This window comes from Oryzias melastigma, linkage group LG24, assembly GCF_002922805.2.
Source record: "Oryzias melastigma strain HK-1 linkage group LG24, ASM292280v2, whole genome shotgun sequence".
Classification (NCBI taxonomy): Eukaryota; Metazoa; Chordata; class Actinopteri; order Beloniformes; family Adrianichthyidae; genus Oryzias; species Oryzias melastigma.
Window position 1 is genome coordinate 19,740,149 of NC_050535.1, and position 12,614 is coordinate 19,752,762.

General features: G+C 39.1%; 2 protein-coding genes across 6 annotated transcripts; one reads left to right on the top strand and one right to left on the bottom strand.

The window, feature by feature from the left end:
• The first annotated feature begins 345 nt into the window (after positions 1-345).
• Positions 346-1,914, top strand: LOC112158215 (P2X purinoceptor 7). Of its 2 annotated transcripts, none has more exons than XM_024291465.2 (3): positions 346-760; positions 952-1,048; positions 1,432-1,914. In XM_024291465.2, exons 1-3 carry the CDS (start codon positions 531-533, stop codon positions 1,528-1,530), a joined length of 426 nt encoding a protein of 141 aa, XP_024147233.1. In that variant the 5' UTR covers positions 346-530; the 3' UTR covers positions 1,531-1,914. The 2 variants fall into 2 exon arrangements, with proteins under 2 accessions (XP_024147233.1, XP_024147232.1); XM_024291464.2 differs by having other exon boundaries at positions 351-760; positions 952-1,176.
• On the bottom strand, positions 1,290-7,041 carry LOC112158213. 4 transcript variants are annotated; one of them, XM_036210502.1, is made up of 8 exons: positions 5,655-7,041; positions 4,378-4,470; positions 4,172-4,268; positions 3,311-4,071; positions 2,895-3,084; positions 2,552-2,809; positions 1,984-2,448; positions 1,290-1,759 (listed from the first exon to the last, which is right to left on the bottom strand). In XM_036210502.1, the coding sequence occupies exons 2-8, from the start codon at positions 4,411-4,413 to the stop codon at positions 1,599-1,601; spliced, it is 1,968 nt and encodes a 655-aa protein (XP_036066395.1). In that variant the 5' UTR covers positions 4,414-4,470; positions 5,655-7,041; the 3' UTR covers positions 1,290-1,598. The 4 variants fall into 4 exon arrangements, with proteins under 4 accessions (XP_036066395.1, XP_024147230.1, XP_024147228.1 ...); XM_024291462.2 differs by lacking the exon at positions 5,655-7,041 and having other exon boundaries at positions 1,984-2,072; positions 2,310-2,448; positions 4,378-5,591; XM_024291460.2 differs by lacking the exon at positions 5,655-7,041 and having other exon boundaries at positions 1,984-2,132; positions 2,277-2,448; positions 4,378-5,584.
• Between the last annotated feature and the right edge of the window lie 5,573 nt (positions 7,042-12,614).

The following is a 12,614-nucleotide window of genomic DNA, read 5'->3' on the forward strand; positions in this document are numbered from 1 at the left end:
TAAAAATAGTACTAAAACATTTTAAAACTAGTTATATAGCATTACCTGCAATAAATTAATAGCTGAAGATTGCTTAAATTGATAACTAAAAAACACTGAAGCTGACAGCTGAAGAAGCTGAAGTTGATAGCTAGCTAAACTATTTGCGAAATGCCAAATTAGCAGAAAAGGCTAAAAAAAATATCTAAATTAGCCAAAACAGCCAGCATAACCCTAAAATATTAGATAACTCCAAATTAGCCCAAAAAATCCTGAAACATTTCTAATTTAGCCAAAACAGCTTGCATGTAGCTAAAACATTAGGGGTTGGGGACCCCTGCTTTTATGATTTAAAGTGTGGGTGACATGGCCTATTTTAATAAACCAAAATATAGTAAATAGTCTATATTTCATGTTGCGATTGTTTTTAATATTTTTAGAAAAATAATAAATAGCGAAAAACGCGATATAAACAACGATGATGGCCACCGGCTCGCGCATTCTGCCGACGTAGCGCCGCCATGTTTATGACGTAACGAAAGGCAGACAACATGGCTAGCACCGATAGCGAAGCAGAGAGTAATGCTACCATCTCTATTAGCGATTTCTCATCAGATGAACAGAAAGATGAAGAGGAAAGTTGCGGAGATGATGAGTCACTTGTGCAACCGTATCGATTCGAACCCTTTTGCGAAAGTGAGGAGGATGTAGCAGAAAGTAGTAGTGATGCCGATGACGATAGCCAGCATGAAGATTCGGCTAGACTCCAGAACACGGCATGGTAAGTTGCCTTTCGAGATTTTGGAATCTACGTAGACTAGGCCTAGTGTATACATCTGTAAAAGTACACGCAGAATTAAAAAGTCGATCTAATAATGGTGAAATGTTTTCAGTGATTCCTAACAGTATGTAGGACAGGTGGATTTAGTTTGTACAAATATGAGATGAACTAAAAATAACTTTTTGTCATAGGTGCCAGTGTCAATGTTGTGCTGTCATGCCTCTAGCGGTGGAGTGTATTTGCTGCCATGAAATAGAAGAAGTCCAAGGAGAAATGCTGCGCAGTGGGGTAAATGCTTCCTGCATCACTGAAGTGGATAGTTTCCAGACCTGCTGCCTGAATCCTGATGTTTTGAGAGTTGCATACTATGCTTATATTGATAATCATGGTAGACTGGAAGAAACTACACCACATGAGTGAGTATCCACAACGTGTTGCAGGTTGACACAGAATAATTACCAGGGTATACATTAGTTGCATTGCAGTTGAGTGATTGTTAATTTAGTAGCTGGAAAAAACAGATTCTTGGTCAGGGATATGATATATTTATTTCCTCAAATAAAACTGATATATAAACTTCAATGAACAATATAAACACATGTATGTAAATATGCTGACAATATATTTCAAACACTGACAGACATGTAATCAAGTCTTTATTCTATTTTCAGAAGATATCGATATATCGCATACAGGCAGTTTGTGAGGCTGTGCTGGGGACATCTTGGGAGAGCGGTTCGTGTTACCCTGCCATCCTGTGCTGTGAATAAAATACGGTCAACTTTTCCTGCACCAACTGGACAGTATGTTGGATTTTTGTATCCTGCATTAGACTGATTCAAGTGGACTTGTATCTGGATTTGAACTGTGAGACAGCAGTTTCTTTGGTTGGCCTTTGGTATTCACTACTCAATGGAGGAGGCACATCTCTGACATCTACATCTTCTCTGGGGTATGTGAGCCTGTCCAGGACATCCTTGATGATCTCATTAACATAGTCTGAAATGTATTGTGGAACACATATAAATATATAATATATGTATATTATACCTACCTATACCAAACAAATGTACATGTATTTTTAAAATTTACATGCCTGTTTATATTGGAGTGAACCAATACATATAGAAATAAAGCAATATATTAGAAATAAAGAATTGTGGTTTTTTTTTTATATAAATATGAACATAGGTTTATTGAAAAATGGAGAGAAGACAACTAACCAAATGTGGGTTCTTCTAAAACTTTCCTCACTGTGTGTCCCCCTTTCTTCCACTTTGGGAGAGACACTGCATACTGGAGTTCACCTGATCTGGTACTTTGTTGAGTCCGCCCACTATTTTCATTGAAATGCATCACTGCTAACAGTCCTCTATTAAAAAAAGATGTATTGACATAAACATTCACCTGAAAAAAACTAACATCTTGAAAATATGTTACGCTAGAGACACCTATTTTTTTTTTTGATAAGTTGATAAAGCAATGTTTTAAGTAACAGCATATAACATGTATGTACCTGCAAAGCTGGCCCTCATAAGAAAAAGCATACATTTTCGGAGCGTAGTGGTTCAAGAGGCTGTGGAACGCCTCCAGAGAGGATGTCTGCTCCCGGTTTGACAACTGTTTTAGATCTCTTATGAGGTATGTTGTTGTTGCCAGTTTTTCTAATTTCACCATCATGGTAGAACCTGTAAGCAAGCAAATTGCATGTACATCATCCAAACTTAATTATGCAATAAAGATGTCTCCAAAAAAAAATACTGCTGGGTAAAATATACAAAACATACTAACATGGTTTCAACCATTTCTTTCTGGCTGCTCTTCCTCTCAGCCTTTTATGCTCACATTTAGGGAATAACTCATTGTTGTGCGTATGAATATTTACAATATGATTCAGCACAGACGTCCACTTGGCTTCAACTAGGTTTGGCTCTGCAGAATCTGTTGACATGACTGACCAATAAAGGTGATTGATTATGCTGTCAATCCACTGTTTCAAGTCTGTGCAGTCTTTTTCTTTGGAGAGTGCCACAAGTTTTTTTCTAAAACCTGGAAATAAGAATAAATATCTTAGATATTTCAAAACTGGAACAACTTCTGATAAAGAAAAAAGACTTGAGGAAATGAATAATACCCTTCGCAACATGCCAAACGTCCAAAAGGTGTTGAACATCTGGCAAATTCTCTCTGATCCATTTCCGTAACTGGACATGCCTGTCTGTTATTATCACATCTATATCGAGACCCTGTTGTGTTTCCAAAAAATTAACTGATCTTATGAAGCCCTCCTTTTCCATATGCGTGGCACCACCAACTTCATTGCTCTGTAAAAAATAGAAGCGATGGCAGTTTATCACATGTATATTTTACATGTATATTTACTAGATCCTAGACCTGGATAGTCGGCCAGTTGCTCATAATTATATGAAGTAAATGTAAATTTATAAATATTATAAATGAATGTTAATAATTGCTACAAATATAAACACACAACATTTAATGATATTTTTTAGGTAGTAGTAACTCCTCTATATCAAGAAAGATAAATACCTGCACGAGTTGCATGTCTATGATAACATTTGCTGGTAATTCTAACATTGTGTACATCCCATATTTTGCGGAATGACCAGGGCTGTCTGAGCGACCATCTCCAGCCAACACGATGCCTCTTTGTTCTGCTTGAAGACATGCAATGAGCCAGGCTTGCTGCTCAGCCCACAAGTGTGTGATACTGGGAAGCAGATAGTCTTTTTGATGCCTAAAAAATGTTCTTTTGGATATGCATGCCACTTTCATGTTTTGGAACATGCGTATTACTTTAGTGGCTAATGCACCAGTAGACAATATTGCTACAGATAGCAAAATATTGCCTAAAGGTATGTCTCCAACAAGAGGCTGACTCTTCCATTTTGTTACTTTTTTACAACTCTTGCATGTCCAGAGGACACACAGCATTGTACCCTGGGTTGTGGTTGACATGTCCATGTCCATTTCTTGACAAAAATCACAACACCTCAAATTGAGCAGCATGCTCAAAGCAGACCAGGCAACTAAGAAAAAACTCTCAGTGGGTGGGGGTGTGGGCCTTCTTTCAGAGTCTGAGGAGGATGTGGTCTGTGAAGAACTTGGAAGATAGTCACTATCATCACTATCATCAGCTGATACGGGATCCGGCTGACTAGATGGAAGGTCTGGTGATGAAGGACTGATTGGTTCAACTTGTATAGATAGCTGCTTGTGGTCACACAATGGGCAAAATTCTTTATCAGTTTGAGTGCTAATTTCCACAACTTCAGGCATTGTCTGCGACCCTGTAGAAAATGAATTATGAAATTGCATTATGTTACTTATCATTTTGTGAATTAAGAAAACAAAGCACACCTCTTAAAATAATTTTCAAGTAGGCCTAACCTTTTGTTTTTTTCGTTGGACCTTTCGACCTCATATCAACCTGCATTCTAACAGTGCGGGTAGTTCCTGGTTCCCTAACTGTCTGTGTGGTAGCTTCCTGTAACATGAAATTTATGAGTTCATGATAATTTAACATTATTAATTTAAAATTAATGCAATTTACTAATTACTTTAAAAACAAATACAGAAATATGTGATCATCTTACATGTACAGTGACTGGTTGCGGTTCATCTATCTCCATTTCCTCTTGAATATGTTCAGGCACTTCAACTGTGTGGGCTAGAAGCTCCTGTACTTCCTGGAATATTGTCATAGATATTATATATATATATATATATATTAATATATGAATAAATATATATTTTCAGATTTCTTGATAAATTAATTACATGTAATAAACGTTAAACTAACTCTCTTTTGCGCCAGCTTTTCAGTCACAGATTTTCTCTTTTTGTACTGGCTGCTGCCAGTGCTGGTACTGGGCGTTTCTGTTTCGGTCGTTGCCACTAGCGATCTCTTGAAAATGGTGGGGATGGCGTTCGGTTTCAATACTTTTTTATATCTTACATGCATTCCCATGTCTTTCATGAGCTGTGGTGTTTCTTCAAAACAGCCTGCCTCAAAGTGTTCGCTGCATAAAGTTGACGACGCAGTTGGCACCCAATTCGCCCTCGTTCGCTGCACTTGTTTTGTCCATTGTTTCAGCAGCGTTTCTTGTTTTGGGAATTTATACACAGATACACTTTCACTAGATGTATTGCTACATCCAGCTGCCACACAACGACTTGGCATGATAATTAACAGATTTAATCACGAGAGAATCGAAGACTAGGCAACCTGTTCTGTTTACATTCTGTCCGAAGCGGAGCTGCGAAAATCAATGCCTTTCGTGACGTCACAGGTCATATCGAGGTCACTTCCAGTCTGCGCTCTCAGCGGAAAATAAAAAACTGATTCCTTCGAAAGATGTCAATTATTCATATGCTTCGGATTTTTTTTTAGGCTAACTATTGGTATCAATAGAATCAGCGTTTAAAAGGCTTTTTTATTTGACAAAGTTGTTCAAAGCATGTCACCCACACTTTAAGTTTATATACATGAGTATTTTCAAAGGGGAGAAAACTGGAAATAAACCATTTTCTATGGATGAGATCACCCTCGCTCAGTCCAGTTCTCTTATACAGTCTGTTCACATGGTGTAGTGAGGAGACTGAAGGCCTTACTGACTAGCATGACTAGCTGGTTTAGATTTTCTGGGAGTTTGGCTTAGTCGGTGCAAGAATAAACCAACCAAAATGAAAATGTGTTTTTTGTTTTAGAGTATTGAAGGACAATGGCAGCTTAAAAGTGTCTCTAAAATCGTTAGATGTCTTCTCCATGAGCTTGACACGTGTCTTCTTACTTGGGCAGTAATGGAACTCAAGCCTTCATCCCTCCGTTTGGTTGTTGGATCACAGGAAGGAAGTTATTTAGATAAGTTACCCTCACAGGACGATTAAGTGACGCTTTCTCCTCTCTGTCCTGGTTTCCTTCTGCCTTTCAGAGCCGGTTAACGGCGATAAATCGGCTCGGGGAGCTCCAGACTTTTTGTGCTGATTGGAAGTCAGCTTCCACCGACATAGATTCGAAAAAAGAGAGGGGGTTAATGTGTTTGCAGCTCATAGCCAAAAGTTTCCTCCAACATTTCAACTTCACTGAAGTGCACACACACACAGAGGACGGTCCGGCGTGTGTGCATGGGTGTGCATGTGTTAGTGCGTGTCTATGCTGGCCGCAGGCTCGCATGCTGTTAATTGGATAATGTGGTACAATGACAAATCCCTGTTGCTGTGACAATAAGGTGTAGCTGCCCTGGTTTAATATCACAGGCCAGGCTGTAATGTTGTTTGCACACACACACACTAACACACACACACAACAAAGCTCAGGTGTCTGTTACACCACTTTAGAAGCTAATCCCGTTCTCCTCTCCAGCAGCCAATCAGGCGCAGCTTCCACTGTCCCAACAGCCAATCAACTATCTCTAATTCCTATAAGGCTGTTCTCTCCTCCGTCACTTTCCCCTTTCTCTCCCATCCTCTCATTTCCTTCTCCTCTCCCGTCCTTTATCTCACACTCCGGTGGCTCTTTTCTCCTTCCTCCCCTCTCCTTGTTTCCTCTACTTTCCTCACCCGTCTCCTGCAGAGCCATAACTGGGGGGGATGATGGGCCATAATTCACGGGGATCCGGGCTGCCCCGGACATGCTCGCATTAATTGGATGTCCATATTAAATGGGAAATGAGAGCGACGGCGAGGCAAAAAGTGAATGACTGACTCTCTTGGCTGCTATTGACCTATGAGGAAGAGACGCTGCCCTTTTCTCCAGCGCTTTCCTTCTCCCAGTTTTCTCTGCATCCGTCAGTGTGATGGATCTCAAAGCATTCATTTTCTGACCCCTCACCTGGAAGCAGATTAAGCGCTCTGATTCAATAGGACCCTTAATGGGGGCGCCAAAAGTTTATGAGGATTTCTGGAAAAGGCCAAGGAAATTAGATTGTAAGCTAACAGATTTATTGCCGTGTTTCAACACATTGTAAAAAGATTATAGGGCCCGGAGGCAGGTTGGAGGGGCTCAGGGGCCGCCATGCGTCCCTCGCTGTGGAGGAGAGGGAAACAGAGGCTTGCACTCCCATTTACAAGATGTTCTCCACTGACAGGCCAAAGACAAGCATGTCAGTCGGCTGAGGATAAGCTGGTGGCTGACAGGAACCTGAAGGACGCGTGTTTACACAGCATGCCCGTGTGAAACGCTGCAGGTCATTATGGGATGTGGAGGCATGCTTTCCTCCTGTTATAGGAAACTCCCAGAATCTGCCTCCAAAACAGAGAGAAACTGACCAAAAGGAAGAGAAAACAGTTTCAGCAAATATTCTGGAATCATCTCAGATCTAGATATTCAAGATTACTGAGAACCTGATCACTCAAGGATTCATTTTTATTTCATTCAGGAGGTTTAATAGAGATAAATCTAAATATAAATATAAAAAGTGTTAGTACTTGTTCTTTAATTGATTTACTCAATCATCATCAACAACTGATACACGTAAAATGAAAGACTTACTATTTTAGACTATAGACATAAATATTGACTTGAGTTTGGTTGGTTGAAGTGACGTCCGCTCAAATTAACCATGAGCGGAAGGAAATGAAAGGGTGAGTGAGTGAGAGGGTAGGCGGATGGATGGTAAATGGCGTATACTTGTATAGCGCTTTCTACCCTCCTTCAAAGGCCCGAAGCGCTTCACAGTCACAGACCCATTCACACATTCACACACTGATGGCGCCTCCGCTGCCGAATCCTGGCGCCAACCTTCCATAAGAGGCAATTTGCAGTTCAATGTCTTGCCCAAGGACACTTCAACACATGGGCAGGCAAGGCGGGAATCGAACCCACAATCCTCCAATCAGGAGTCGACTGCCCTACCACTGCACAACAGCCATGAATGAATGAATGAATGGATGAATGGACAGATGGAGGGATAGATGAATAGATAGATGGATATATGGGCTGATGGACGGATGGATAGAGGGATAGACAGACCAATGGATGGATGGATGGATGGATTGATCAGTGGATAGCGTTCGCACCACTCAACCTGACAGAGGTTGAAGTTAAAGTTCTAGTTTTTGTTGAGTCTTTCACGTCTCAGTCAGTTGGAGGCACAATAGAGGAAGAAGTGATGCAGACCCCAAAAGCCAACGATGGAAACCCTAAACTTTAACAAACACAGACCAACAAAACCACCAACAAAGAGAGAAACAACAAAACAGCAGAAACTGATAAAACAATCTTGTTCTTCATGAGTGCAGAGTTCTTTCCTTTACTGTAGATACAGTTCACATGTCTCTACTTCTGGACAAAAATCTCTGTGACTGTAGCATAAATAAAAAACAGTCTGTTATAAAATAACAGACACTTAATAAACTTTAAGATCATGATCGTCCTCTTCATTGACGCAGAGCAACAACCTGCTTCACCTTAAGTCTTTTCTGTGCAGCTTTAAGTCAAATCCAAGTATTACACAAAATCCCTAAAATGTAATAAATCTATTGAAATTTGGACTGAAAATGAATAATAAGTTTAAATTTAGGAAGTCGATCATGTGGACTTTATTATGAAAAAAACTAAATCTTAATTAATAGAGGTAGGATTATATAAATTCACTTCTTTCCAGCTCTTTCCAAGCAGTTAAACTCTTTTTGACAATCTTGAGATTTCATGGGTTCAGTATGATGTGTGATGAGTCCAAATATGTCTATTTATTTGGGGTGTAAAGGATGAAGATACATACCGGTAATTAATTCAAAGATGGATAAAAATCAATCTAGTGCTGAGAGTAATAGCAGTATCAGTTAAAAGCAGATATGAACAGGATTATGTTGGTACAAAGGTATAACATCATTTAATGAGTGATTCCCGACTGGGTGAGCTAACATGCTAGCACAGTGATGAACGTCTACGTAGCATTGGAGAAAAAGTCCCCAGTTTGGCTGAAAACGAGAAACCCTGTTGTTTGTTTTTTTTTTCTGAGAGTATTGGGGAAACGAATCATGAGAAATGTCAAATCAGTCAGGCCTGTTACTGTGGAACCTCAGGGTTACATGATCTCTCCAGGGCTGAGGAGCCTCTGTGGGCTCAGCCCATCAGTTTGGGTTTAACCCTCTGATGTTCAGTTGCACATCGGCGCCTCAGGACTTCTTTCTGCAGTAAATTAATTTACATTGGGAGGATTTTCTAAAGATGCCGTCTTCCTGTGCAGCCGGCAGAGATCAAAGTGTCTCATTCTGCGTGCTCCGTGATGTTTGATGTTTGCTTTGAGTGTGAATGTTGCTGACTTTTTGCTGCACAGCAGGAGGGGCTTTTTCCTGCCTTTCACTTTCAGCACTTCCTCAGCCAAATGTGGCGAGTTACACTTTACTTCTGCGAGTGCTTATTCCACTTCTTTGTGTTGGGATGTTAATCAACTGAAGGGTTTGAACACGTGATGATGCAGGAGGAGGCAGCTTTTGGGGGCAAGAATAAACCTGTTAGATGAAGTGTTTCTGTGTGCTCAAATATCCATCATCACTCACTGTAGGGGTTTCTAACCTCCAGATATGGACCTGTACCGGTCCACGGTATTACAAAGTATTCTAATCTGATCCAATTTTATTTTGTAAAACAACCAGATTCTCTCCTCCTCATCTCTTTCTTGATTCAGTCGTTCTCCTTTGTCACAAGTCTTAAAGTCCCCTCCAATGAAAATCCAGTTTTTTGAGTTTTTAACATGTACGTGTGGCATTTTTCTTCTGAAAGAGAACAAATGTAATAAGAAATCATTTAGTTTTTGCATTTTTCAAGTATTTCTCCCTTTAAATCAACCAAACTGTCTTGGACAGACTCTGTTTGAATGAATTCCATCACAACAGCTCTGCTGCACATGCACTAAACCAGAATCAGAGAGAAAACACAGAAAAGAAATGTACATTTCACAAACAAAACCAGGAGATTTACTGGAAATCTGGATTCATGGTTGTTTAACTCCAAATCGGTTTTGCATAATATAAAAATGTAACTAACATCAAATCAACCAAACCCATTCATCCATAATCTGAACCCACTGGATTCACTTTCAGGGGCATTGAGTTACTGGAGCCTATCCAGCAACTACACCCCCTTTTACAACTCCCCGTATATATAAAACTCCCGCAGGGCAACATCATTGGCCCCTCGGCGGTCTTGGAGGCCCCGCCCCCTCTTTAATATACAGAGCGAGTGCGTGTGTGCAGAACAGAAAGGATTGGAGCAGTCTGCTGTTAACTGGGTTTGGTTAAACGGCCTCAGGCTGCACACAGATCAGAACCTCCTGACCTTTGACCTCCTGCTCGGATTTTTCACACGGTTTCAGAACCGCTGAGACGACGGTGGGTTGACGGGCTGGTCATTAAAATACTGTCATCACATTAATCCTCAGGTTTATTTTAATTTTAGCTCAATATCTGATCATTTATGATCATTTTTGAGTCAGACGTTGCTTTAACAGGTATTGTGTAGACGCTAAAGTTGAAGAGAGTTAATAAAGTTTCACAGATTTATTTCTCTTATTTGTCTCGCTTAATCCATGTTATAGTTTGATGAACCATATATGACATTATTTCAAAATAGACCATCATAAATTCATTGTAATCCAGTGTGTCATTATATGGAAAATATGTTACTGTAAAGAGAATTGAGGTGAGTCTAGATCAGCGGTCTGCAACCTTCAACACTTAAAGAACCATTTGGGTTCATTTTTCACTGACAACAACCCATCAGGAGCCACGAAGTCTTAGCTCACCCTTTGGAGGATTAAGACACTGATTTATACTTATGTTATTGTTCCTATCATGGTCCATATAAATGAACTTTTTTAAGCATATATAAACCATAAATTAAGAAAAGGACTTTTATCAAAATATGAAATAGTTTCTAACTTCTGTCAAAGGTTTCTATGACTTCCTTTCAAAATAAAATACTTCCTGTGTCATATAGGATCGTCTCAATGCAGCAAATATAGTATAATATAATGTCAGCAGTGAGTAAAAAACTGTTTATTTTTCAGTTTGTGGTGCATCTCTGCCAGAAATGCATACATCTAACAAACCAAAATTAAATCAGAGCTGATTCAGAGAACCTTATAGTATTTTTTTAAGCTAAACCTTAGAACACTTTCGCTAAAAATAGACCATCATTTTGGTTGGGTAATTTTTAACCAATATAATACACCCAATAAAAATAATTTTTAATAAAAAATAAATCAAAATATGACCATACATGATACATTTGAGTAGTTTTCTTTTATTTTTAACAGTGATTTTTGTCACAAAATTGAAAATAAATCATAGGAAGATCCTAAAAACAACTTGAAAATGACAGAAAAACTTCCAATTTGAGATTAAAAAAAATCCTAAAAAATTAATGATAGTGGAGACTTGGGCTTTGGTCCACCTAATCCTGGGACATGTTAGACTTTACTCAGCGACTCACAACACTCAGAAAAATCCAACAGATTGAAGATCAAGCAAATACTTTCGTCCAGGTGAAAATCTCCCGCCGATACTGCTCTAAGGTTAAGGGGGCACCTAAAATACTTCAATTTGTTTAAAAATAGAAAATCTGACAAATAACCCTTGAATATAAATTTTGGTTGTGTTTATTGACTTCAGATTGATTTTGGTGGTATGCGGCAATCACAAATCTGTCTAAATGTTGTAGCTCGACCTTGTTAAACTACAAACCTCTTTATGGATTGCTGGAGCATTATGGGTAATATCATTGTCAGGAGCCTCACAGAGTGATGTGTGATGTTTGTGAATCCATAGAATAAAGCTTTAGTTTACTTTTTTCACTTTATTACCTATTTTTTACTTTAGTTGCTATGTAAAATCAAAAACGTTATTTTCATTTAATCAGAGAGCCAAAATGGAGGGCTTAAAGAGCCACATGTGGCTCCGGAGCCTCAGGTTGCAGATTCCTGGTCTAGATATTCTTTATCTCCTATGGAGAGTAAAAAAGGTTATTTACCTGTAAATCATTTATTTCCTCACCTTAATGGGCAGGACTGATTACTAAACTGGGGACAGGGACACGAAGACTGCTTTGAACTTTGCTTTGAAGGACCCAAGTGCCGGAGAGAGATAAACACATCTGAACAACAACGATCTAAACTTGACTAAACTAAACCTAGATCAACTTTAACCCAACCGTGACCCCAAGAGAAGACAAAACATGAACTAAATTAGTAAAGAAATGAATAAATAACCCTCCAATCTACACAAACCACCCCACATCTTTCTGAAAGGTAGAACCAAGAAAGCCCAAGCAAACATGAAGCCACTTAGAGGTACTGGTCTCTGAGGGAGGACCAGACCAAAACTTATAACTAGGGCCGGGAATCGATTAAAAAAAAAGTAGCTAATTAATCGCAAACCTGGAAAGAATTAATCAAGATTAATCGCAATATGTCTTTTTTAGTTACAGTATTTCCCGACCACTTATTATCTGAGAATAATCACAACATGAAATCACTCACAAACTTTTACATTGAGAACATTTATTTTTAGTTAGTGCTGTCAATAGATTACAAAAAAATCGGATTAATCGCACTTTTGTGTTGGGATTAATCTCAATTAATCACAATGTTTTACCAAGTTAAATGTATTTGTACATTATGGCACTGGACCATGGATCAAATGGTCCGCTTTTTGTGAAAAAGTGATGTAAACCACAAAAATAGTAAGAATAAAGTACTAAAAACCGATTGAATATTTATTTATTTTGTAAGTGACCGTGGTATAAGTAGGGTTGGGCACCGATGGGATCTGATGCGGTTCCGGTGCTACCGCGGTTCTTTGGTTTCGGTTTCGGTTCCCTTTCGGTGCT

Excerpts from the sequence above, each read along its gene's own strand:
- LOC112158215 (XM_024291464.2), top strand. The coding sequence starts at position 531 with ATGGCTAGCACCGATAGCGAAGCAGAGAGTAATGCTACCATCTCTATT. Across the intron at positions 761-951 it reads AGACTCCAGAACACGGCATG|GTGCCAGTGTCAATGTTGTG; the intron begins GTAAGTTGCCTT and ends TTTTTGTCATAG. Across the intron at positions 1,177-1,431 it reads GAAGAAACTACACCACATGA|AAGATATCGATATATCGCAT; the intron begins GTGAGTATCCAC and ends TTCTATTTTCAG.
- LOC112158213 (XM_036210501.1), bottom strand. The coding sequence starts at position 4,485 with ATGACAATATTCCAGGAAGTACAGGAGCTTCTAGCCCACACAGTTGAA. Across the intron at positions 4,269-4,377 it reads CGCAACCAGTCACTGTACAT|GAAGCTACCACACAGACAGT; the intron begins GTAAGATGATCA and ends TTCATGTTACAG. Across the intron at positions 2,449-2,551 it reads AAAGAAATGGTTGAAACCAT|GTTCTACCATGATGGTGAAA; the intron begins GTTAGTATGTTT and ends GCTTGCTTACAG.